Raw genomic sequence first — 24,815 nt, 5'->3', positions numbered from 1 at the left:
CCATTGCACTGTAGACCAAAACAAACAGAATCAAAACAGGTTCTGTTCCTTATCCTATAACCTAATGAGGTAAATGATTTTTCTCCTGTCTCACAAAAGCAGTTTCCCCAGTTTGTCCAGTCGCTCCATTTCCCATCAACTGTCAAACCTTAAAATGGGAAATCAGCTGTGGTGATTGATTAGATATTTTAATGACTGATCAGATGAAATACATTAGCTTAGTCATCATTTATAATTCTTGGAATGGCCGACAGCAGACTTGTCCCTATTCATTGAAAGGTAATTGGAATCAATTGTAATTGTGCAGTCATTTTTGAGACTTACAGCACTGATCATCACAAGTTCCGTTGTCGAGTAGTTCACCAACACAGTCCCTGGTAAGATGTTAAACTTGTAAGATAAGGGAACAGATTTTAGCTGATTATTACAAGTTCATATTTAAAAGAATATTTTGTTGATTCCAAGTCAGGATTGTTTTATAACATATATTAATTTTCCCTTACGTTCCATAGCAAGAAGGTGGTGGGTTGGTACAAGATCTGGTTCTGTTCCATGTTCCTGTTCCTGTACTATGATCACAATCACACCCACTCCAATTTCCCCAATCTGTCCAGTTTCCGTTCACTGTCTGACCTGAATATAATCATATTATATAGAAAACCAGCAGCAAAGTTCTTGTTTCAGTGTACTGGCAATGAAATCTGAAACTTAAATCATTCTTTTGTTAGACAGGTAATGGAAATCGATTCTAATTTCATCCAGATTTATGTTTAATTCGACGATGCACTACTTTATTTGAGACTTACAGCATTGATCATTACAAGTTCCGTTGTCGAGTAGTTCACCAACACAGTCCCTGGTAAGATGTTAAAAACTTAAAATATAAGGGAACAGATTTTAGCTGATTATTACAAGTTCATATTAAAGAATACTTTGTTAATGCCAAGTCAGGATCGTTTAGAAAAATCTGTTAAATTTTTCCCTTACGTTCCATAGCAAGAAGGTGATGGGTTGGTACAAGATCTGGTTCTGTTCCATGTTCCTGTTCCTGTACTATGATCACAATCACACCCACTCCAATTTCCCCAATCCGTCCAGTTTCCGTTCACTGTCTGACCTGAAATATTTTGAATACTGAAATCTGAGGTATAATCATTCTTATACATAAGGCTGGCAATGGACATGAATTCTATTTCAGATTTATGTTTAATTCCACGATGCAGTACAATTTATTTGAAACTTACAGCATTGATCATTACAAGTTCCGTTGTCGAGTAGTTCACCAACACAGTCCCTGGTAAGATGTTAAACTTGTAAAATAAGGGAACAGATTTTAGCTGATTATTACAAGTTCATTTTAAAAAGAATACTTTGTAAATGCCAAGTCAGGATCGTTTAGAAAAATCTGTTAAATTTTTCCCTTACGTTCCATAGCAAGAAGGTGATGGGTTGGTACAAGATCTGGTTCTGTTCCATGTTCCTGTTCCCGTACTGTGATCACAATCACACCCACTCCAATTTCCCCAATCCGTCCAGTTTCCGTTCACTGTCTGACCTGAAATATTTTGAATACTGAAATCTGAGGTATAATCATTCTTATACATAAGGCTGGCAATGGACATGAATTCTATTTCAGATTTATGTTTAATTCCACGATGCAGTACAATTTATTTGAAACTTACAGCATTGATCATTACAAGTTCCGTTGTCGAGTAGTTCACCAACACAGTCCCTGGTAAGATGTTAAACTTGTAAGATAAGGGAACAGATTTTAGCTGATTATTACAAGTTCATATTTAAAAGAATATTTTGTTGATTCCAAGTCAGAATTGTTTTATAACATATATTAATTTTCCCTTACGTTCCATAGCAAGAAGGTGGTGGGTTGGTACAAGATCTGGTTCTGTTCCATGTTCCTGTTCCTGTACTGTGATCACAATCACACCCACTCCAATTTCCCCAATCTGTCCAGTTTCCGTTCACTGTCTGACCTGAAATATAATCATATTATATAGAAAACCAGCAGCAAAGTTCTTGTTTCAGTGTACTGGCAATGAAATCTGAAACTTAAATCATTCTTTTGTTAGACGGGCAATGGAAATCAATTCTAATTTCATCCAGATTTATGTTTAATTCGACGATGCACTACTTTATTTGAGACTTACAGCATTGATCATTACAAGTTCCGTTGTCGAGTAGTTCACCAACACAGTCCCTGGTAAGATGTTAAAAACTTAAAATATAAGGGAACAGATTTTAGCTGATTATTACAAGTTCATATTTAAAAGAATATTTTGTTGATTCCAAGTCAGGATTGTTTTATAACATATATTAATTTTCCCTTACGTCCCATAGCAAGAAGGTGATGGGTTGGTACAAGATCTGGTTCTGTTCCATGTTCCTGTTCCAGTACTGTGATCACAATCACACCCACTCCAATTTCCCCAATCTGTCCAGTTTCCGTTCACTGTCTGACCTGAAATATTTTGAATACTGAAATCTGAGGTATAATCATTCTTATATATTAGGCTGGCAATGGACATGAATTCTATTTCAGATTTATTTTTAATTCCATGATGCAGTACAATTTATTTGAAACTTACAGCATTGATCATTACAAGTTCCGTTGTCGAGTAGTTCACCAACACAGTCCCTGGTAAGATGTTAAAAACTTAAAATATAAGGGAACAGATTTTAGCTGATTATTACAAGTTCATATTTAAAAGAATATTTTGTTGATTCCAAGTCAGGATTGTTTTATAACATATATTAATTTCCCCTTACGTTCCATAGCAAGAAGGTGATGGGTTGGTACAAGATCTGGTTCTGTTCCATGTTCCTGTTCCAGTACTGTGATCACAATCACACCCACTCCAATTTCCCCAATCTGTCCAGTTTCCGTTCACTGTCTGACCTGAAATATAATCATATTATATAGAAAACCAGCAGCAAAGTTCTTGTTTCAGTGTACTGGCAATGAAATCTGAAACTTAAATCATTCTTTTGTTAGACAGGCAATGGAAATCGATTCTAATTTCATCCAGATTTATGTTTAATTCGACGATGCACTACTTTATTTGAGACTTACAGCATTGATCATCACAAGTTCCGTTGTCGAGTAGTTCACCAACACAGTCCCTGGTAAGATGTTAAAAACTTAAAATATAAGGGAACAGATTTTAGCTGATTATTACAAGTTCATATTAAAGAATACTTTGTTAATGCCAAGTCAGGATCGTTTAGAAAAATCTGTTAAATTGTTCCCTCACGTTCCATAGCAAGAAGGTGATGGGTTGGTACAAGATCTAGTTCTGTTCCATGTTCCTGTTCCAGTACTGTGATCACAATCACACCCACTCCAATTTCCCCAATCTGTCCAGTTTCCGTTCACTGTCTGACCTGAAATATTTTGAATACTGAAATCTGAGGTATAATCATTCTTATATATTAGGCTGGCAATGGACATGAATTCTATTTCAGATTTATGTTTAATTCCACGATGCAGTACAATTTATTTGAAACTTACAGCATTGATCATTACAAGTTCCGTTGTCGAGTAGTTCACCAACACAGTCCCTGGTAAGATGTTAAAACTGTAAATATAAGGGAACAGATTTTAGCTGATTATTACAAGTTCATATTTAAAAGAATATTTTGTTGATTCCAAGTCAGGATTGTTTTATAACATATATTAATTTCCCCTTACGTTCCATAGCAAGAAGGTGATGGGTTGGTACAAGATCTGGTTCTGTTCCATGTTCCTGTTCCTGTACTATGATCACAATCACACCCACTCCAATTTCCCCAATCTGTCCAGTTTCCGTTCACTGTCTGACCTGAAATATAATCATATTATATAGAAAACCAGCAGCAAAGTTCTTGTTTCAGTGTACTGGCAATGAAATCTGAAACTTAAATCATTCTTTTGTTAGACAGGCAATGGAAATCGATTCTAATTTCATCCAGATTTATGTTTAATTCGACGATGCACTACTTTATCTAAGTAAACTATAGGTAAAAATATAATATTAATCATAAGCTAAAATGTACTAATCTTTGTATTCTAAATGGGGAAAAAGAAGAAACATTGTCAGTCAGTCGAGAAAATTGTCAGTCAGGCTATATGGCAGCTTTGTAGATGTTGTGACTATGCTAGTAGTGGTCCCAGGCTTGCGACTGGAATTGCGGTGTTAAATCGATTTAATGGTACCAACGATCCACCTCCCACTTGTTGTTTGGTACTTAGCATTAATAGTGTTAGCTGTAGCCATTTATAGCAAGAATCTTAAAACTAAAGGGGATGACAAGGAAAAGAGGAAGGAAAAAGAATAACGGGACAAACAATTAATTAAAGTATTTATAGGAGCATTAGATATTGTAATTACAAGCTTCAATAATAAATCACTGACTAAAACTTCTAATTAAAATGACACTTGGTACGCTCGCCCATTTTCACTGGTCAGTCTGAACTTCGGTTTAGCACGTTGTACACTTATTCACCTAAGTTTCAGAATTTGTTCAGTTTAGCAGAGTTAGTACCCGTGTTTCAATAAATCAAAAGATATCAGGGGAGTTCTTTAATAATGTTACGGTCATCTAGAATACCGAACTTCCTGAAAACGTTATCATATTTCCTCAGACAACGTTTAATGCCTTTAATCAGTCTATCACGGCTATATCCTCTATCAATTAGAATTTTGAATATTTTGTGAAGATGGGAGGTAAAGATATCCAATCTAGTGCAAACATTACCATATCTAAGAACAGAGACTAACAGCATTGATCATCACAAGTTCCGTTGTCGAGTAGTTCACCAACACAGTCCCTGGTAAGATGTTAAACTGGTAAGATAAGGGAACAGATTTTAGCTGATTATTACAAGTTCATTTTAAAGAATACTTTGTTAATGCCAAGTCTGGATCGTTTAGAAAAATCTGTTAAATTGTTCCCTTACGTTCCATAGCAAGAAGGTGATGGGTTGGTACAAGATCTGGTTCTGTTCCATGTTCCTGTTCCTGTACTATGATCACAATCACACCCACTCCAATTTCCCCAATCTGTCCAGTTTCCGTTCACTGTTTGACCTGAAATATTTGAATACTGAAATCTGAGGTATAATCATTCTTATATATTAGGCTGGCAATGGACATGAATTCTATTTCAGATTTATGTTTAATTGCACGATGCACTACTTTATTTGAAACTTACAGCATTGATCATTACAAGTTCCGTTGTCGAGTAGTTCACCAACACAGTCCCTGGTGAAATGTTAAACTTGTAAGATAAGGGAACAGATTTTGGCTGATTATTACAAGTTCATATTAAAGAATACTTTGTTAATGCCAAGTCAGGATCGTTTAGAAAAATCTGTTAAATTGTTCCCTTACGTTCCATAGCAAGAAGGTGATGGGTTGGTACAAGATCTGGTTCTGTTCCATGTTCCTGTTCCTGTACTGTGATCACAATCACACCCACTCCAATTTCCCCAATCTGTCCAGTTTCCGTTCACTGTCTGACCTGATTTTAAGTTTATGTATAAGTATAACTATATAATAATATGTATTATATATGATATACACAGTAAAACCTCTTTGTACCGCACCCCTCTATATCAGATCTATTATTTTTTATCCCCCAAATTTTTTGGTCAATTAGCCAGTGTTTTGATATTTTAATGAAGTAATGTGATATTCCAGTGCTCACATCGAATTACTAGGGATACTAGGAATTGGCCATTGGGATCAAGGAAACCTCTCTATCCCGGGTTTTTTTCTACACCTCCCCCGAGGTGCCCGGTATAAGAAGGTTTGACTGTATGTATCATAAAGTGATAAGCATTATATATGAATTGCCCCAAATGGTTAGCTCAAACTAAAAATTCAAATTTACCAATTTTTATTTTTATCATGCCATAAGATTCAATCTGTTTTTAAAAAATATATTGAATTGATTCGAATTAATTGCCTTGCCTAGTTGCCTTCTTTCATTTTCACAATATCTTTGAATATAATGTACTTACAACATTGACTGTCGCAGTTTCCAGTGTTAGAAGATGATCCTGAACAGGAAGCTCCCCCACAAGATGGTGAGGGATTGTTACAGGATCTAGTTCGGGTCCATGTTCCGGTGCCAGAATTGTGGTTACAGTTACAGCTGCTCCATCCACCCCAGCTACTCCATCCTCCATTTGTTGTACGACCTGATTACATTTTAAACTGGTTTGCACCTTTGTCATGGACACTACAGCTGATGTGAGTTTAAGAAAAATGTAGATTGTATGTCCGTTAGAATGTCTAATCGATTTGATCGGCTGAATTACCTATTAAAACATTCGGTACTGAGTGCATAGTGAGTAGCCTCAAACATGATATCAAGTAGCAGGAACCCGTCTAACCCTTAAATGGTGTCAAGACTCGAGAGACTAAAATAATTATTACCTATTTAATTCACACCACTTGGGAGTCCAAATTTTTGGCACTAAAATTCTTATTCTTTGGCCATTTTTTTTCATGCTGATTTGAAGGCCATTAAAGCATTTGACCCAGTCAAAAAAGTTTGAGTTGTATATCTTTTACGGTTTTTGCGGAAAGTCGCGTTAAAGTTGATGCCATGGTGTCAGTAAAATGGCACGGAACCATATCGTCTCGTTTTATATATAATAAAATAGCGAAGCATGGGAGCACAATATGCCATTAAATTCATTGATACCTAACTGATTCGAATTGAAACTACTTTGCCTTCTCTCATTTTCACAATATCTTTGAATATAATGTACTTACAACATTGACTGTCGCAGTTTCCAGTGTTAGAAGATGATCCTGAACAGGAAGCTCCCCCACAAGATGGTGAGGGATTGTTACAGGATCTAGTTCGGGTCCATGTTCCGGTGCCAGAATTGTGGTTACAGTTACAGCTGCTCCATCCACCCCAGCTACTCCAACCACCGCCTGTAGAATTGGGAGATTAATAATATTTCTTTAATTGGATGCACTCATTTTTGGTCATTCATAATGCATCAATATAGAATTAATTATTATTATTATTATATTATTTGTATGGGACAATATTCATATCTTACGGCCAGAATTCTTTTTATTGTTAAATCCAAGATATATGTACTTCCTACCAAAAAGCAATCAATTTTGATGGCTTACCAGCTTTCCTCATTGACAGATACCCGTTGTTCTTATATAATCCTCCACTCCAATTGAACTTGATCTTTTCAGAACGCTGAGTCCAGGTGCTTCGACATTGTGAAAACCCGTTCATATAATCTCTCGCAAAGTTGAAGTTAAGGACCGTCCTACCATTGCACTCTATAATCAAGCTGGTGCCTGTTCTGGTGATTCGCCACACTTTAGTCTCATCACGTGGAACTCCGATTAGAGGCTTGTTCGTAGCCCATGAGTCGGTCATGCAGTACTTGATTACACAGATCCATCTGTTTGAGTTAATATCCGTGCATTTGAAATTGACGAACTTCCATTCGTCGCTGGGAAAAACAAAGTAAACAGTTATTGGGGCTTCAACCTGATTTCTAGTGGTTCGTAGTTCCAGGGTTTCGTCTAATCGTAGACAGGTGCTCTGTTGATATTGCGGAGTAATCCACCCTAGGAGCGAGGAATGAAGATAAAAGATTATTTAAATGGAATCTTCATTCCATTTAGAGTTAGCCAAATTATAAGATTTGTAAATCGAATTACCTAAGAGTAAGATAATTTATTACCCATTTGATATTTATAGCACGATCCCTACCTGAAGTTTAAAAAATCCAGTGAACTAAATGGTATCAGGAAATCAATCAAACTATCTTAAGAATGATAAAAAATGTTACCTGATGATCCAAGGCATAGGTGTGCTGCCCCTGTGAGAACAATGACTAGCGTCAAACTGTTCCACATTCCTCAGCACGTCGCTTAGAATTTCGGTGTTGTCAAGCAAAATAACTAGATAAATTGATGATCTTATTCTGAATCGTTCTCCCTGGAGTCTGGTAGATAATCAAATTCCTACCTTATAGGGTTAGGGGTAGGAATACCTAATATGTTAATATCCGGCTGTCCACTCTCCAACCCACTATCTTGGCCTTCACTCAAGAATATAAGAATAATGTGAAATTTGATGAATGGAGTATTTCACGATTAATTAAAGTAGATTTCAAGAATTAATTGCTTTCCTTTACGTCATGACTTGTTGGATTTTATAAGTTCAAATTTTAAAATAACCAAATAACAGTTAAGAGACCAACAGGGCAACAGTGACAAAACATTACAATTCGGTCAAAATATGATCATTACACTAAATACATAATTGTACAGTTTTTGCGAATTCTGAGTTTTTGCGAATTCTGAGTTTTTGCGAATTCTGAGTTTTTGCGAATCATCGTAATTTAATCTACAAATTTTGAGTTTCAGTTTTTAGTTTGGACAAATATCATACTATATCCCTACTCAAAGTCAAATAAGGTCTACTGCTATACGGAGTATGTATACTAAACGGAGATATATTACGTTGTTAACGATAACTAGCACCGTACTTAGTACAGTCAACAGTGGGTAGTGGAATACAAAAATATATGCTGATTTGTGCAGAGTCTCGTCTAGAATAATAGAGTATGGGAGGTGGCAATTAAATATCTCACACCATTATAAGTTGTGGAACACAACAAGAAAATTTAGAATAATCTTGTGCGAGGGTAGGGACCCAGATGTCGTTTCTAACCCAAATTAACTTTAAGTTTAAGGAGGCTTCTCATCAGTAGCCGCACCTCCTTACTCGGTTTCTGAACTGGAATTCTATGGGCTTTCAGGCGGCCAGACCGAGTATTATCATCCCATCCTTCTAGAGTTCATCACAAGTAGCACCCACCTTGAAGATCTTGACACCCAGACACACGTACAACCCATTGCATTGGTAGTGGAATACTTCATCTGTGACGACAAACAGACAACAGTGCATAGATGGTAGATAATTATCTACTATATAATATGCACTGTTTGTCGTCACAGATGAAGTTTTAAAGAAGAAGATCATGTTGTTTCCAACAACCAAGTGCCCAAGTCAGGTGACCAAATGTCTGATTTCATTGGTTACTATTGTGAATTATTATATATATATATATATGTACTCAGCCATTCTTTTTGTTTGATTATTACTCAGTATTTTTTAGTTTTGTACCGTTTTGAGTCACATAGTTTTGTACGTCTTCCTAAGACTTGTTTTCCTTTCCTAGTTTGTAAGTTATTTTAAAGATTTGTGTATATTCCAGTTGCTTTTAGAACAATTTTATCTCAGATAACGATGTTTAATAAAATGATGCAAAGAACTATTTCGAAGATCTAATCAACACCGACTTTTAATGTGTAGGAGTACAGCAACGAAATATATATATAGTATATTATAAGTGAAGAGTCAAATGAGCTGTAGACCAGCAGGCTGAGTATCTTTCCATTTAGATTTATTGGGAAACGTTACGAAACTTCTATGGAATATAATAAGTATAATTTATAAACCAAATCTGTAATCCCTGAAATTTGTGACTTACGTGATCTGAGTCATTTAAGAGTTGCGTATGAGTACATAATGTGGGAAGTAAATTGGGTGACTAGCCACTAGGGCTGAGTTATGAGTTAAGTTTCAAGTAAAAAATGTTTTGAAAGCCTTTGTATTTTTTAAGCGCCCACTTGTTACATATATTGTATTCCCTTAATATTCAACTTATGTATTAATCTAAATATAATATGATCATGTTACACGTTATATATAACAGCAAAAGCGACAGTGTCCCTGACATTCTTAGTATCAATTTGACGGAACCTGTGACATCTTACTATATTATATATATAAAGCGAGACAATATATATATTGGTATTATTTTATACATATCGGATCGTTTGCCCGCCAATTTGATTTTTTTCAATTGTTCGAATTATATAATATATATATATATATCTGTTGCCATTTTACTGACACCAAGTCATCATCTTAAAGACGACTTTCCGCGAAAACCGTGACAGATATACCATTGAAACTTTTTGACTGTGTCGAATGCTTTTATGGCCTTTTGACCAGTACCGTATGAAGAAATAAAAAATTGGCCAAGAAATATGAACTTTAGGTCCCGATATTTGAGCTGTCTCTTGACACCACTTTGGGGTTACACGGGTACCGGTAGGACATATTCAAAATTTTTATTGCATCAAAGTTTTCTCCGGATATACTACTTTCAGTACCTCGATAGCATAGCGACTTGTGTCACTCTCACCGACCTCACTGATTGGTCACTGGTAAAAATTTCAATCAAAACCGCCAAATTTTGGACAAGGCGGCAGCAGAAAAGCTTCTCTTAAAAATCTTACAAAATCTCTTCTCTATTCTGATGATTTTCCGTTTAACAAAGCTTTCTTTACGAATAGGAAGAATTATAGATCTGTACTACTATCTGTTTGGATTAGATCTATTCAAAGTTTTAAAAATGTTTTTCAACAGTAGATTATCATGGAAGAATCATCTTATGAAGACGAAGATGTGGTTCCAGAGGAGGAGGATGAGAATACACGGGTTGGTGGAATTTAAAATTTAAAAGATTTTAAAACTTTATTAGACAACAAGAATTGCGCTCGTTTTTTCGTTAAAGCGAATGCTAGATTTCCATTTACTACAAGCTCTGATCAGTTAACTTCATCATATTATGCATTAAATACGGGAAAGTAGAAACACATGTGATTCAATCCATTTGCCGCAGAAATTGCCGTACAACGTAACTTTTATCAGTAATTAAATAAATTGGATGCAAAAAGTGAACTATAGACATCAGTATTCAGTACACTATACGTGTCACGTACAAATTGAGCTTAATGCATAATGCATTAAAATACACGTGCGCTGACTACAGGCTATACATAACATCTCTGTAAGCAACCCTTGCACGCCGCGCGCATCTTTCTCGTTGTCATGATAACGGGTGGAAGACTGACGAAATTTTAAACCCACCTACCTCATTCTCCAAAATCCCTATTTTTCTGAAAAAAACGACCATTCGTAATCTTTCACTTCACATTTTTGCAAACTTGTGAATGGAAAATCCTACAAAAATGTAGGATAGGGGAATGGAGGAATTAGCCATTTCGTCAACACAACCTCCTGTTGAATTAATTCAAAAACAACATACCCACAATTCATGTAACTATCAGGTAACGAAAGAATGCTTGGAGGCGTTCCACCAAAAGGATAGTATTTGTGAAGCGAGTATTTTCAAGACGGTCAAGAAGTATTTTAACTCTGGAGGCACACCTGAAGAGGTTACTTTTCTTTTCAATAATTTGATATTATAACTTGATCCAAGAATATTATAAATAAATTTAATTGTGGTTGTTTTGGCTCATTGATTGAGCAATTCGAATTTTAAAATCTTCAAAAATTTGCAAATCTTAAAGTTTAGAAAAGTCCTGACACTCTTCTTATCTGTAACATGCGAGAAGTGTTATCATCCTCTCTTTTTCCAGGTAGTAAACGTGTTAGCAGAGAGTTTCCAAGGAATAGGGAACTTAGCAAGACAGTTGGTCTTATGGCTAGAGTTCTGCGGGGAGTCCACGTCAGGGATAGAGAGAATGGTGGAGGATCATGTCAAGGACTTGCTCGAGGAACACTTTGATCCTAAGAAAGCTGATACAATATTCTCTGAAGAAGGTAATTATTATTATAGGTTTCAGTGGAATTTTAAACACAATAGTAATGTCTTGCTGATACTTTGACTTCTCATTAATGATGTACATATTAAACTCATTTGATGTCCAGTTTAAACTCACGTAATACCTTAAGTTAAATTTGAAAAAATTACAAAATAGTGATAATACAAAAAATAACTCAGTTAATACCTTCAGGTGATTTACCGGGTTGGCTTGGTGAGATGATCAGTTATCCAACATGGAGGAACTTGTTTTACAGTCTAGCTGACAAACATCCTGATTGTATCATGCTAAACTTTACTATAAAACTAATCAGCGATGCTGGATTCACTGACGAAATCAGCAGGTTCGTGCACATCCACCGTGCAGGTTCGTGCACATTCACCGTGTATTGTCAGCAGGTTCGTGCACATCCACCGTGCAGGTTTGTGCACATCCACCGTGCAGGTTCGTGCACAGTCACCGTGCAGGTTCGTGCACAGTCACCGTGCAGGTTCGTGCACATTCACCGTGTATTGTCAGCAGGTTCGTGCACATCCACCGTGCAGGTTCGTGCACATTCACCGTGCAGGTTCGTTTACAGTCACCGTGTATTGTCAGCAGGTTCGTGCACATTCACCGTGTATTGTCAGCAGGTTCGTGCACATTCACCGTGCAGGTTCGTGCACATTCATCGTGCAGGTTCGTGCACAGTCACCGTGCAGGTTCGTGCACATTCACCGTGTATTGTCAGCAGGTTCGTGCACATTCACCGTGTATTGTCAGCAGGTTCGTGCACATCCACCGTGTATTGTCAGCAGGTTCGTGCACATTCACCGTGTATTGTCAGCAGGTTCGTGCACATCCACCGTGTATTGTCAGCAGGTTCGTGCACATTCACCGTGCAGGTTCGTTCACATCCACCGTGTATTGTCAGATTGTTGTGATATGATGGATGGTGCGGATGACATTTGAACAAAATAGGACGATGAAAGAGATTCATAGCATTTTTAAACATTTTTGAAGAAAGCAGCTCATTTTTGCCCATCAACAAACAATATTTCGTGTTTTGTCCCTAATCTTATCTACTTTCCTTATCAGTGTGAGTACAGCCTCTCAGCAGATAGATGTTTTCTCACGTATCTTAAAGACAAGTGTAGCTAGCATTCTGAGATTTAGAGGATCCAGTTTGGAGAATATCATTACAGACCTAGTGAAACTGGTGGGTGCATACTGTTGTCGCAGTGTTTATTAGCTGTGTCTTATCAATTTTTATAACATTGTTTAATGTTAGGAAAACTAAGACTGTTTGTTTCACTTTCACTATTTGTTTCACTTTCACTGTATCTAGGAGTTTCACTTTCGCTTTTGCAGGTTTGTAGCAGTAAACACACGTATTTCTACACAATAGCCTTGCTGCATCAAGCTAGCAAGGACAGAGGCACTGGCTACAAACTCAGATACCTTAGTCAGGTATAATGTATTCTGTTGTGACGTCATGATTTTTGTGATTTTAAGATTAGATTATAGCCTCATATTTGATAACAAGTTTTATAGATTTGAGCAATTCGCTCCAGCTGAATAAATTATGCACAGCAACTTCGATTTAAACCAAACCTAACAATTACTTCATATTACCAATATGTGTCAGTATTTCTTAGCTGTACAAATAAAAGATACATCTCACAGGAGTTAGAAAGAAGGGCTAGAAAGATGGGTCGTGACACGTGTTATATAACTTTAGCAATGTGTGGAGCTGCAGCTTACCCCACCATATACCAGTGTACGTGACGTCATCGTTACGTGACGTCATCATTACTTTTTGTGACGCTATAATTATATGTCGAAATGTCGTCAATAATTTTGAGACGTTATTTTTACGCATCTTGACGTTTAGATTGATTTCTCACACAACTGCTGATTTTGTCAATAGTCTCGCAAATCATAAAGTTATTTTGCCACCACAAACCTACTTACAGAAACTTACAGAAACTTACAGAAACTTACAGAAACTTACAGAAACTTACTGAAACTTACCGAAACTTACCGAAACCTAAGTTGTATATCTTTCATCCCCGCAGCACTGACCTCCATGTTGACACTAAGCAAGAACGCTCTGAACTCTGGTGACGTCACTACACTGTACCAGCTGTATAACGAGGAGGACCCTCCCCCAGTCGCCTTCCTCAGACTACCACAGGTTACCATCAGTTACTCTAAATAACCATCAGTTACTCTAAATAACAGTTTCTATGGTAACTAAGAGTAACTGTTATCTAGATGTTAAAACACTAACTTGCACTTTCACCCTTAAACCGTGGGTCCTTCACGTCGATATTGGCACAGCTCTGAATTAGCGCGGCTCTGAATTAACACATAACATCAATGTCGTTCAGAGCCGCGCAAATTTTGATGTGAAGGACTCAGGGTTACATATCCACTTCCCCCAGCTGTTTGAGTTACTGATAGAAGCACTGTACTCACCCTCGGAACGGTCCCGAAACATGGAGCACACTGATAAGTATATCTACGTGCTAGCTTACGGTGTGTCAGTTACTGAGAGGTGGGACGGAGAGGAGAGGAGGTCTATTAATACTAAGAGACTTGAGCAGACTATTAATGCTATCGAGGTATTGTTCGATTTTCACTTTGTGCATAGTAAAAACAGTCAACAAGTCCGGAGAGGAATTTCGTCTACATTTTCGGAGTGTGGGAGGTCTAAAACAGTTTCTGTCACGGTCCACAACTCTCCTTTGATGAATAACTTTACATCAGATGTGCAATGATTTCTTGATAAGATTTCAATATTATAAACCACAATAAAACATTTTCAGAAGACACACAAGTTAGCCAAGGGCGATGACATGCAAGAGTGGCTGTGTAACATAGAGACGGTGTTCAAATACCTGAAATACCCTGTTGTCAGCATGGGTATCATTAAGTACTGTAAAGTGGTAACCATGGAAACATCCTACTTCAAGGTAAAATCACGTGACATATCCGCTTCTTTTTGATATTATAGTGAATTCGGAATGTTGCCAGATCCTAGTTCATTTTGTAACGGATTTTATACTAACAGGAAACGATGTAACAGAGTCGATATATTTTAATGTTGCCATGGGGTGGCAAGTCCCCATACATCGCAGTCCGGTAGTTTCATTGCGTCTTAAGGGGGGGGGGGGGGGGGGGGGGGTTCACCCTGATTTTTTTGTGAAACTTGGTTTCGAGATAGCAGTTGACCAACAAACTAGGACCGGTGACCGAACTTTTGAGGGGGTCCCCGACCCCAACCGCCAAACGGTGCCCGCGGGGCAGCCACGCCCATATTTGGTTCAAATTAGGCCCAATTTAGCCAAATACCCTGGACATGCCCAAAACCCAGATTTTATGTGCTCTTCTTGTAGCTAGTGGTCCCCTGAACAAGTATGTGAATTTTCATCAAGATTGGGCAAAAAATGACTGAGTTATGAGCCAAAAACCATATGACCATATTTTGGGCATACGCACCAAATTTGATCAATTTTGGCATATAAATTGGTCAAATATCAATATTTTTGAATGAAACCAACTTTATATGAAAGGTAAGCTTAAACTACACATTCTCTATGATTATCAGCTCAGTATCTACCTAACTGTGGATTCTGTGTTCAAATAATCACAAAAATGAACTAAATCGTCCATATCTCAGTTCGCGATATTTGCAAAACTGATTTCGCTCAAAACAATAGAACTCAATAGGGTTTCAATATTTTTACATGAAATTTTCAGAATCAACGTAGAATCGCATTTCGACCTTATCTCTTGTATTGAAATTTTGAGTTAGGCCTTTAAAAAAATTTGGCGGCCAAATTCTGTAAAATGCCTGGCAAATTTTGGAATTTGGCCGCCAAATTTTTTTAAAGGCCTAACTCAAAATTTATGGGCCAAAATCGATCAAATTTGGTGCGTATGCCCAAATATGGTCATATGGTTTTTGGCTCATAACTCAGTAATTTTTTGCCCAATCTTGATGAAAATTCATAATACTTTGTATTATTTATTCATTAAAACGGTATAGTAAACTTGTTGATAAAATTTGTTCCCTTAGTCTGGCCTTCATTGTTATATTTCCTTGCCTAATAGGGGGGGGGGGGGCTAATACCAACTCTTCATAGAGGGGGGGGGGGGGGGGGGGCTAATACCAACTCTTCATAGCTATAGGGGGGGGGGGCTAATACCAACTCTTCATAGGGAGGGGGGGGGGGGGCTATTACCAACTCTTCATAGGGAGGGGGGGGGATATTACCAACTCTTCATAGGGAGGGGGGGGGCTATTACCAACTCTTCATAGCTATAGGGGGGGGGGGGGGCTAATACCAACTCTTCATAGAGGGGGGGGGGGGCTAATACCAACTCTTCATAGCTATAGGGGGGGGGGGCTAATACCAACTCTTCATAGAGGGGGGGGGGGGCTAATACCAACTCTTCATAGCTATAGGGGGGGGGGGGGCTAATACCAACTCTTCATAGGGAGGGGGGGGGGGCTATTACCAACTCTTCATAAGGAGGGGGGGGGCTATTACCAACTCTTCATAGGGAGGGGGGGGCTATTACCAACTTTTCATAGGGAGGGGGGGGGGGCTATTACCAACTCTTCATAGGGAGGGGGGGGTGGGGCTATTACCAACTCTTCATAGCTATAGGGAGGGGGGGGGCTATTACCAACTCTTCTTAGGGAGGGGGGGGGGCTAATACCAACTGTTCATAGGGAGGGGGGGGGGCTAATACCAACTCTTCATAGGGAGGGGGGGGGCTAATACCAACTCTTCATAGGGAGGGGGGGGGGGGGCTAATACCAACTCTTCATAGGGAGGGGGGGGGGGCTAATACCAACTCTTCATAGGGAGGGGGGGGCTATTACCAACTCTTCATAGCTATTAGCTATATCATTGTTTTTAGGGAGTAACCGACTCCGTGCCCTTACACCTGATAATGATAGACGAGATTGCAAATAACCATCCTCTACATCACGAAACAGTGTTTGAGTTTCTAAAACCACTCTTTGAGCGATCCCATGAACATTTACAGGTTCGATTATTTGAAGAATTTATAACTTATTTTAGCTAAACTAGTATGTTAGACTCCGGTGAATTTAAATTAAATAAATGTTCTTATCTAAGTCTAACACCAAGTTTGTCTTTAATTAAAGTCCCATTATACTACGCGTTATTTGCAATCTTATTGAAAACGAATCGAAATGCTACTATTAAAGGATGAGGGGACCTTAGAATTTACTTCCAAATATTCGCGTTTAAGTCCTGTGAAAGTGTGTAGAATCAAAAAATACGCCGGACTGTGAAATCGATAATTCGTGCAATATCACGCCGCGCTCCTATTGGCTGATAGCAATTTTGGGCTGTGACGTCACTTATGTGTTAAGACCAACGTGCGCGCGCACCCTTTCACCTTTGCTCGTGTCAACATTTTGTTTTCTGTTCTGTTTTAATTACGTCGTGTTACCTTTGGCGTTTGCGAGAGCGGTATCTTTGGTTGCACTGAATTAGTCTAAGTTACGAATAATTCTCTTTAATAATAATAGTTAAATGTAACTCAGAAAGGCTTTCTTGTAGTTGTAGTAGGTATTTCTATTTATAAATAGCTAAGATAAGTAGCATCCGCTAACTAAACCACAAACTGCTATTTTGTTTTGACTTGTTTGAAACCCGATATGGACACAATTAAAAAGAATGTATGATGTAGTAGAAGACATTTTACTAGCTGGCCCTTGGCGCCTCTAGTCCTATCTGAGTACGCACGTGCGGTTTGACACTGCGCGTGTACCGGCCTTTAGTTGTACACTCATTTATAATTTACCGTTTTAGTTTGCTGTGACTTGAATGTAAAGCGTAACGAATGTGGATGTATTCGTCTGCTATGCTTGGTATAATATTGCTTGGTGTAATAGTTGCAAATCTTGCTTACGTTATAAGTAGTGTCACATAGTGAGTTAGAACTTTTAAAGCTTGGTGCTTGGTGCTTGTCCAACTGGAATGAAGACATGCATTTCATACCTACCCGATCCATTTTTATTAGGACCGTGTTGTGTTGATATGACATGTTGATATATCAACTGTGGTACGAAACAGGGAGTTGCTAGGTGTTACGTTGGGAGCTATAAATATACATAATTTACATGCCTTTCTGTGTGACTTCAATCTTATTCCAGGTGTATCTCGGCTCATGGTTATCGTAGGGTGATAATTCTTTTTTCAACCGGTCATAAAAAGTCTCCTCTCCATTGGACATAGGCTCGTTCGTATCGTAAATTGTTAATGTATTCTTAATTAGTAATTTAGTCGGCCCGCACGCTCATTTTACCTGTATTTCTATATGCGCGGATCAGAGCAACTCACATAATTGACGTCACAGGTTCAAATTGTTTTAGCTGGATATCTCGGCGCGCGAATGAAATACAACTTTGCGGATTTCACTAAAGTGGTTTATACGATTAATGTAATAAAAGGATTTGCACGAGAAAAAAACTTTTTCTAAGGTCCCCTCATCCTTTAATCCTCATTATTGAATATGTAATACCCTTATTACCAATGTAATATGTAAACTTCACTGACAAAGCGTTTGTAGGAGTTGGAGCAGATAGAGATAAGGAAGATGATAATAGACAGGATGGTACACCTACTTTGTGTGGGCCACGTGATCCCTGTTATTCAGTATATGAGATATTGTCTCGACCACGAAACAGCGGACAAATCCCTTATTAGACATTTCGCTGCAGAGGTTTGTCTGAAGTTTAGTTATTACTTCAAAAGTTATAAGACACTAGTTTATCAACTTTTGATAGAGGAACATAATATACATTCGTATTCATGGATATTGCAGAGGAATGTTTTATTAGCATATTATAAATCCCTCATTTTCTGTACCGATAATAATAAATGAGATTTTTAAAAACAATACAATTTGCTGCAGGTAATGGAGGTCACTACATCTCCATACAGTCCAGAGTTTATTGCAGAATTCCTGCCCATAGCAAAGAATCCAGATATAACAGCTCCGCTTAGAAACATTAACGAATCAGATTCTATATCTCAGTTTATTGAGTACTGTGGTGGGTGAATTTATAAATTAATGATCGTTAAGTTAACTGATGGAATTGAAATACTATGAAGAACTCTCGTCGGATTTTCTGTGACAGTTCATGAGTTTATGTAGTATAGTGGAGGGTGGAAATGAACTGTGTTTTGAGGGTTTTTCTGACAGATATTTGTAATTTATTACTTTATTTTACTGAATATTATAAATAATATTGACACTGAAGAGGTATTCAAGTTGATTAAAGAGGATGTTTTCAATTTTTAGTCGTATGAGTCCAGTTTCCCGGGCAAATTTCCTCTGGTACCATTGCACGCACCGCCGAACGTTTTCATTGTGAAGATGTCTGCGCGTTTTTTCAATTTCTGAATGTGTCGCATAAAGTTCGTACGTAACCTCTACTTTCACAATTTATTTCGATGGATCGATCATCGAACGTGTGGTGTCTGCACATGCTGCTGCTTCTGCTGTAGCTGCAGCTTTGATGATACGAAAGGCGGTATGAAATATTATGTTTACTTAATATGTCTTGAATTAGTTGATACTAATCTTTATTCAAATCGCTTGGTAACTTTCAATTGCTTTGTAAATCAAGATATCCAGAACCTGGGAATTGCATAAGTTCCGATGTTTTAAGCGATTCGTAACTCTCATATATAAGTAGCTGAAAGATTGCACTTAAATGAAGTTTGAAGATTTTGCTCTGTCAATATGTACCCAGACTCAAATTCCAAGATGAAACTTATCTGTTATCGGGGGTCTCCTGGAAAAGCTCTAATTATGTCTGAATAAAACGTACTTGAGTCTGCCGATCAACACAATTCTTATTAGATAGATGGATTACCAAGACTGTCTGTCTAGTCAGGACTCAGATGAAATATGCCATTCGATCATGTATTAAATTGACTGAGCCGCATGTATATATAACTGCGCGCGCTGACTAAATGCTGCAAAATTGTTAGCGCTGTACAAGGATTAGTTGCTAGCAATAAGCACCTTGGAGTGTCTTGACAGTCAACCGACCAGCCATTAAGTTTTTACCAGCCCACACATGGCTTCCTTGGAATTGGTTAGCTAGCAGATTTGGATCTGTGTTGCTAACTGGTTATTTTACCGTTATCCCATCGGATTTTAGTGCAGGAAACAATAATTGTTCCCTCCACTATTGGTACCTTGCCAAAAGCGAATTTATCGAATGTTAATCGATTAGTTTAGGAGTTATGTAAAGTTCTAGTCAAAATGTGCTCACAATTTGTTGACAAGTTAGAAACCATATGTTGACAAGCAGGTATGATTTGAAAACGTTGATAACTTGTTACATTTTGAAAGCATAATAATGTAAACAATATACTGTGCTGAGTAATACCCATTGATTTAAAAAGTTAAAAATCATAACGAATAATATTTATTCGTTTGAAATAAAATCAAATTTGCAGCTTCAGAAAAAAACGAGAAGAAAAAGCAGTTAACATTTAAATCAACGATCATTTCGATCAACTCTCAACTAATTTATAATGAAGAACAATCAAGAAAAGAATTTATGAAAGTTTTTGTGTTGTCTCGTATTATTTATCTCAGTTCATATATGAACCTATTTAGATCCAGTACATCTTATTCTTGGTTGCGTCGTGTGGGCTGATATCTTTCAATATCTCTTCAATGGTTTGGCCAGCTGAAAAATAAAAACTTCAAAATCAACGAAGATACGTGAAACTTATCAATTTCATTTTTATCTCAAATTACACTCAAAATCCAGTTATACTTATCATCAAATAACGCCGAAAATTAAGATGTGAGCGTTAAAGCAATTTAAATTATTAGAAGATTAAAATCTAATTTAATGATAAATAAACTCACATCAAGATTTAAAACGAACTAAATAGCCAATAACTCACGTCTAGACTTATAATTAATCATCAATCAGCTAATTAATTAATTATCAATTAACTCACGTCTACTCGCACCATGGCCCCTGTTTGCAGTGCCCACAGAGCTAGCTCCATCTGAGCTGTCAAAGTTGTACTTTGAGTTGGAGAGATGGGCTCGGGCTCGGTCAGTCGCTAGATGTGCATAGTAGGTTGGAGCAGGGATGGATACAGATCTGAAATTAATTATCAATTAGTTATTTAATAATTCTTGTGATGAATGGGGATATGCATTCAATTATTGATTAGTTTATAAACGATTCTAAAGATAAATTGATATAAATCTGATGTATCTATCAGTTAATTGATAATTCTTTCAAGAGAATTAAATAATTAGATACAGATCTGGAATTGTTATGTATTTCATAATGTGTTGTGTACTACTGAGAAATTGTAGACTAACCTTGTGCATCTAGCGTAAACATGGCAGAGATGATATGTAAGTTTGTAGATCATATCAGCTGGGAATCTATTTTCATCAACCAGTACATGGTACTTGGCTGGCTTGTTCGTTCCTAAGGAGTGGGTTAGGGTTATGTGATATAATAATAGCTCAAATATGTTTGATAATTTAAAGACCATATATTTAAGTCCGCGTCACTTAATGTGGTTGCATCAGTTTGAAATAAGTGACAGAAATATAATGGTTTAATTTGTTACTAATCTTAAATAGTCAGAACCAGGAATCTGAAAAGATTTTTTTTGCAAAATATACCAGTAACACTGTTTAAAAAAACATAGTTCAGATATCAGGAAGTAAGTGAAAGTAAGCCAACCTTGAATTCCTTGGTGAGAGTTGAGGTAAAAGTCAAAGTCAGTAGTTGAAGTGACACCCTGATCTACTACAGTTCCAGCGGGTACGTTTCCAGATCTGTCTCCATCACGTGGGTTCTGGAATGTTAACATTAGGTTAGAGTAGTGTTATTGGAATGTTGGTTAGGACCAGCCTCTACCCCACAAAAGTTATTCATAACTTTTCTTTCATAGGTTATCCCATCAAAAATGTTTGTTATTGTAATACAGATTCCCAGGCCCGGCTACAATCCCGGGCCTCTGATAGATTCCAACATATAATAACTTTCCTCGTTTACAGTTTTTGGAACGAATAATAATTATAACTTAGTGGCCGCTAAGTAAACAATTCCCTGTGAGTTATAACAGATATCCAATAAACATATCTGACCTTGTTTGAACAGCACATCAGACATTAATGGACACATTGGAAGTCTCAAATTACCGGCTCCAATAACATCGTGTAAATCAAATTACCGGCTCAAATCAAACTCCGAACATTCTCGTTAAAACAAATTACCTGAACATAAAGTCTTGTGTGGTGACGTTTCTGGCAGACAATGTAGGTGACGGTAGGAGCGTATCCTGCCTCCAGTTCAAGACAAGCTTCTTTATTGCATCCAGCTGGCGAGAAGATCTTTAGGTGAAAATAAAACGACAAACATTATAAATTTAGTACAGATTAGAATAGCTGGCTTTAGATGAAAATAGAGGCAATAAGAAAAGAAAACTAACCAGCATTACAGCTCTAAACAAACCTCGAAAAGCATGACGTGATAAAACTGTCCCTCGCTGATACCATCTCTGTAGAAGATAATACGTTGAGGTTTTGTCTTGACAGATTGATAGAACTTGATCAGCATGTTCTTAACCATGGCCTGTAGGCTCTCTATAACTGGGCTGCTGACCTTCTTTCCGTCTGTCTTCTGGATACCGATTTGTGTGGCATAGCGACAAGCGAACTTGTCCGTGCTGCCTACTAGAGCAGATACACTGGGTCGGCTGCCTTCTCCTGGAGGGTACGGGGTTACAGTGGGCTAAAAGGGTTGAGGTTGAAGGGGTTGAGGGTAAAGAGGTTGAGGGTAAAGGGGTTGAGGGTAAAGGGGTTGAGGGTAAAGGGGTTGAGGGTAAAGGGGTTGAGGGTAAAGGGGTTGAGGGTAAAGGGGTTGAGGGTAAAGGGGTTGAGGGTAAAGGGGTTGAGGGTAAAGGGGTTGAGGGTAAAGGGGTTGAGGGTAAAGGGGTTGAGGGTAAAGGGGTTGAGGGTAAAGGGGTTGAGGGTAAAGGGGTTGAAGGTAAAGGGGTTGAGGGTACCTTGAGCTGGATGAGCGTTGTCAGCTCCCATCACTATACAGGGTTTGCTAAAGATGGGAATGTTGATCATATCAGCTGCAATGTTGTTGACTCCTCCTAACTTAGTATTCACCTTTTGTAGGATGTTACCTGCGGATAAACAGTTAGTTTTTAATCAGAGTATCATCGCCTATTAAGGTAGTACACGTGAAGAGATTATTATTGAGGCTCTCGTTGTAATAGTAATAGCAAAAACAAGTTTATGCCTCGGGTCAAAATGTAAAACTGTAAAACTGAGCTCCACATTTAAATTTGATGTAAAATAACACGTACCAATAGTCTGAGGTTTTGGTGGTTTCATGTTCCTCATTTCCATGCACTGAGTTGAGATAGCGTTTTGGTTCTCAAACACATGCTTAATACGCGGGTAACAGCTGCTGGAATTCTGAAAAAGTGAGTAGAGTTAGCTAACTTGTTAAATGTACTAAGTAGTGGAGTAGAGTTAGCTAACTTGCTAAATGTACTAAGTAGTGGAGTAGAGTTAGCTAACTTGCTAAATGTACTAAGTGGAGTAGAGTTAGCTAACTTGCTAAATGTACTAAGTAGTGGAGTAGAGTTAGCTAACTTGTTAAATGTACTAAGTAGTGGAGTAGAGTTAGCTAACTTGTTAAATGTACTAGGTAGTGGAGTAGAGTTAGCTAACTTGCTAAATGTACTAAGTAGTGGAGTAGAGTTAGCTAACTTGTTAAATGTACTAAGTAGTGGAGTAGAGTTAGCTAACTTGCTAAATGTACTAAGTAGTGGAGTAGAGTTAGCTAACTTGTTAAATGTACTAAGTAGTGGAGTAGAGTTAGCTAACTTGTTAAATGTACTAAGTAGTGGAATAGAGTTAGCTAACTTGTTAAATGTACTAAGTAGTGGAGTAGAGTTAGCTAACTTGTTAAATGTACTAAGTAGTGGAGTAGAGTTAGCTAACTTGCTAAATGTACTAAGTAGTGGAGTAGAGTTAGCTAACTTGCTAAATGTACTAAGTAGTGGAGTAGAGTTAGCTAACTTGTTAAATGTACTAAGTGGAGTAGAGTTAGCTAACTTGCTAAATGTACTAAGTAGTGGAGTAGAGTTAGCTAACTTGCTAAATGTACTAAGTAGTGGAGTAGAGTTAGCTAACTTGCTAAATGTACTAAGTAGTGGAGTAGAGTTAGCTAACTTGCTAAATGTACTAAGTAGTGGAATAGAGTTAGCTAACTTGTTAAATGTACTAAGTAGTGGAGTAGAGTTAGCTAACTTGTTAAATGTACTAAGTAGTGGAGTAGAGTTAGCTAACTTGCTAAATGTACTAAGTAGTGGAGTAGAGTTAGCTAACTTGTTAAATGTACTAGGTAGTGGAGTAGAGTTAGCTAACTTGCTAAATGTACTAAGTAGTGGAGTAGAGTTAGCTAACTTGCTAAATGTACTAAGTAGTGGAGTAGAGTTAGCTAACTTGTTAAATGTACTAAGTACTTCTTTATATATATTTTTAAACAACGAATAATTCTGAAGTCGCATACTGATAATATCACTATCACTACACTGTACACTTGCAACTGTATTTTTGAGTTTTGGAAAGTACACAGAGTGTAAGAGGCGTCAATATGACCATTAAAACTGGAAATATTTATATCTATGTACTACACAGAAATCAAGGGGACCTCATTTAACTGACCCTGGGTAGAATGCAGTAAACCAAATCTATTGGGTTTCCTCCAGCTTTCTGTTTGATCTCCGCACACACAGCCTGAATCTCATTCTCACGGAGGTATTTAACGTAAGAGGGCTGTGCTATTTGCATTCCGTTATCTCTTCCTACTTTGATCATCACGTCACAGAACGCCTGAAAGGTTGTATGTGTAAGTTGGAGGAATTTACATTGACTGTCACCAAACCTTGAACTGTCACATAGCAGCTCCAGAGCAGTGAAACAGCATCAATTAAATTATGCTTCTTCGGTCTTAAAAAATGCTACGGAAGGAAACAAAACTTTCACATATAATTCAACTTCAAATATATTTCCCAC

The 24,815-nt window shown here is 37.5% G+C and overlaps 2 protein-coding genes and 1 long non-coding RNA gene across 5 annotated transcripts in view; 1 reads left to right on the top strand and 2 right to left on the bottom strand.

Annotated features, from left to right (window-relative positions):
- LOC134818381 (eukaryotic initiation factor 4A-III-like) overlaps positions 1-19,320 on the top strand; it is a 64,217-nt gene extending 44,897 nt beyond the window's left edge. Inside the window, exons 2-14 of one of the 2 annotated variants that reach the window (XM_063827905.1) lie at positions 10,489-10,560; positions 11,193-11,300; positions 11,505-11,688; positions 11,883-12,033; positions 12,768-12,888; positions 13,041-13,139; positions 13,356-13,449; positions 13,748-13,866; positions 14,117-14,296; positions 14,501-14,647; positions 16,605-16,733; positions 18,288-18,440; positions 18,633-19,320. In XM_063827905.1, the coding sequence (XP_063683975.1) occupies positions 10,498-10,560; positions 11,193-11,300; positions 11,505-11,688; positions 11,883-12,033; positions 12,768-12,888; positions 13,041-13,139; positions 13,356-13,449; positions 13,748-13,866; positions 14,117-14,296; positions 14,501-14,647; positions 16,605-16,733; positions 18,288-18,440; positions 18,633-18,779 (1,695 nt within the window). In that variant the 5' untranslated portion in view covers positions 10,489-10,497 and the 3' untranslated portion in view covers positions 18,780-19,320. The remainder of the gene's footprint in view (positions 1-10,488; positions 10,561-11,192; positions 11,301-11,504; positions 11,689-11,882; positions 12,034-12,767; positions 12,889-13,040; positions 13,140-13,355; positions 13,450-13,747; positions 13,867-14,116; positions 14,297-14,500; positions 14,648-16,604; positions 16,734-18,287; positions 18,441-18,632) is intronic. The other variant, XM_063827906.1, reaches the window with a different exon arrangement.
- LOC134818390 (uncharacterized) lies at positions 6,862-7,891 on the bottom strand. Its single transcript, XR_010160644.1, has 3 exons — positions 7,835-7,891; positions 7,155-7,610; positions 6,862-6,947 (listed from the first exon to the last, which is right to left on the bottom strand). It is a non-coding gene; the product is annotated as an uncharacterized LOC134818390 (long non-coding RNA).
- A 710-nt stretch (positions 19,321-20,030) lies between the features above and the next one.
- LOC134818378 (protein argonaute-2-like) overlaps positions 20,031-24,815 on the bottom strand; it is a 49,239-nt gene continuing 44,454 nt past the window's right edge. Inside the window, exons 8-16 of one of the 2 annotated variants that reach the window (XR_010160642.1) lie at positions 24,465-24,632; positions 23,096-23,207; positions 22,784-22,912; positions 22,231-22,484; positions 21,993-22,096; positions 21,457-21,571; positions 21,084-21,195; positions 20,708-20,856; positions 20,031-20,427 (exon numbers count right to left, since the gene is read on the bottom strand). Coding sequence is in view for 1 of the 2 variants with exons in the window: in XM_063827898.1 (XP_063683968.1) it covers positions 20,351-20,427; positions 20,708-20,856; positions 21,084-21,195; positions 21,457-21,571; positions 21,993-22,096; positions 22,227-22,484; positions 22,784-22,912; positions 23,096-23,207; positions 24,465-24,632 (1,224 nt within the window). In the remaining variant the exon portion in view is untranslated. Of the gene's footprint in view, positions 20,428-20,707; positions 20,857-21,083; positions 21,196-21,456; positions 21,572-21,992; positions 22,097-22,226; positions 22,485-22,783; positions 22,913-23,095; positions 23,208-24,464; positions 24,633-24,815 lie in introns of both variants that reach the window. The other variant, XM_063827898.1, reaches the window with a different exon arrangement.

This window comes from Bolinopsis microptera, chromosome 7, assembly GCF_026151205.1.
Source record: "Bolinopsis microptera isolate Bmic1 chromosome 7, MBARI_Bmic_1.0, whole genome shotgun sequence".
Taxonomy (NCBI): Eukaryota; Metazoa; Ctenophora; class Tentaculata; order Lobata; family Bolinopsidae; genus Bolinopsis; species Bolinopsis microptera.
The sequence above is the reverse complement of the archived record's forward strand: the minus strand, read 5'-3'. Positions and strand labels throughout refer to the sequence as shown.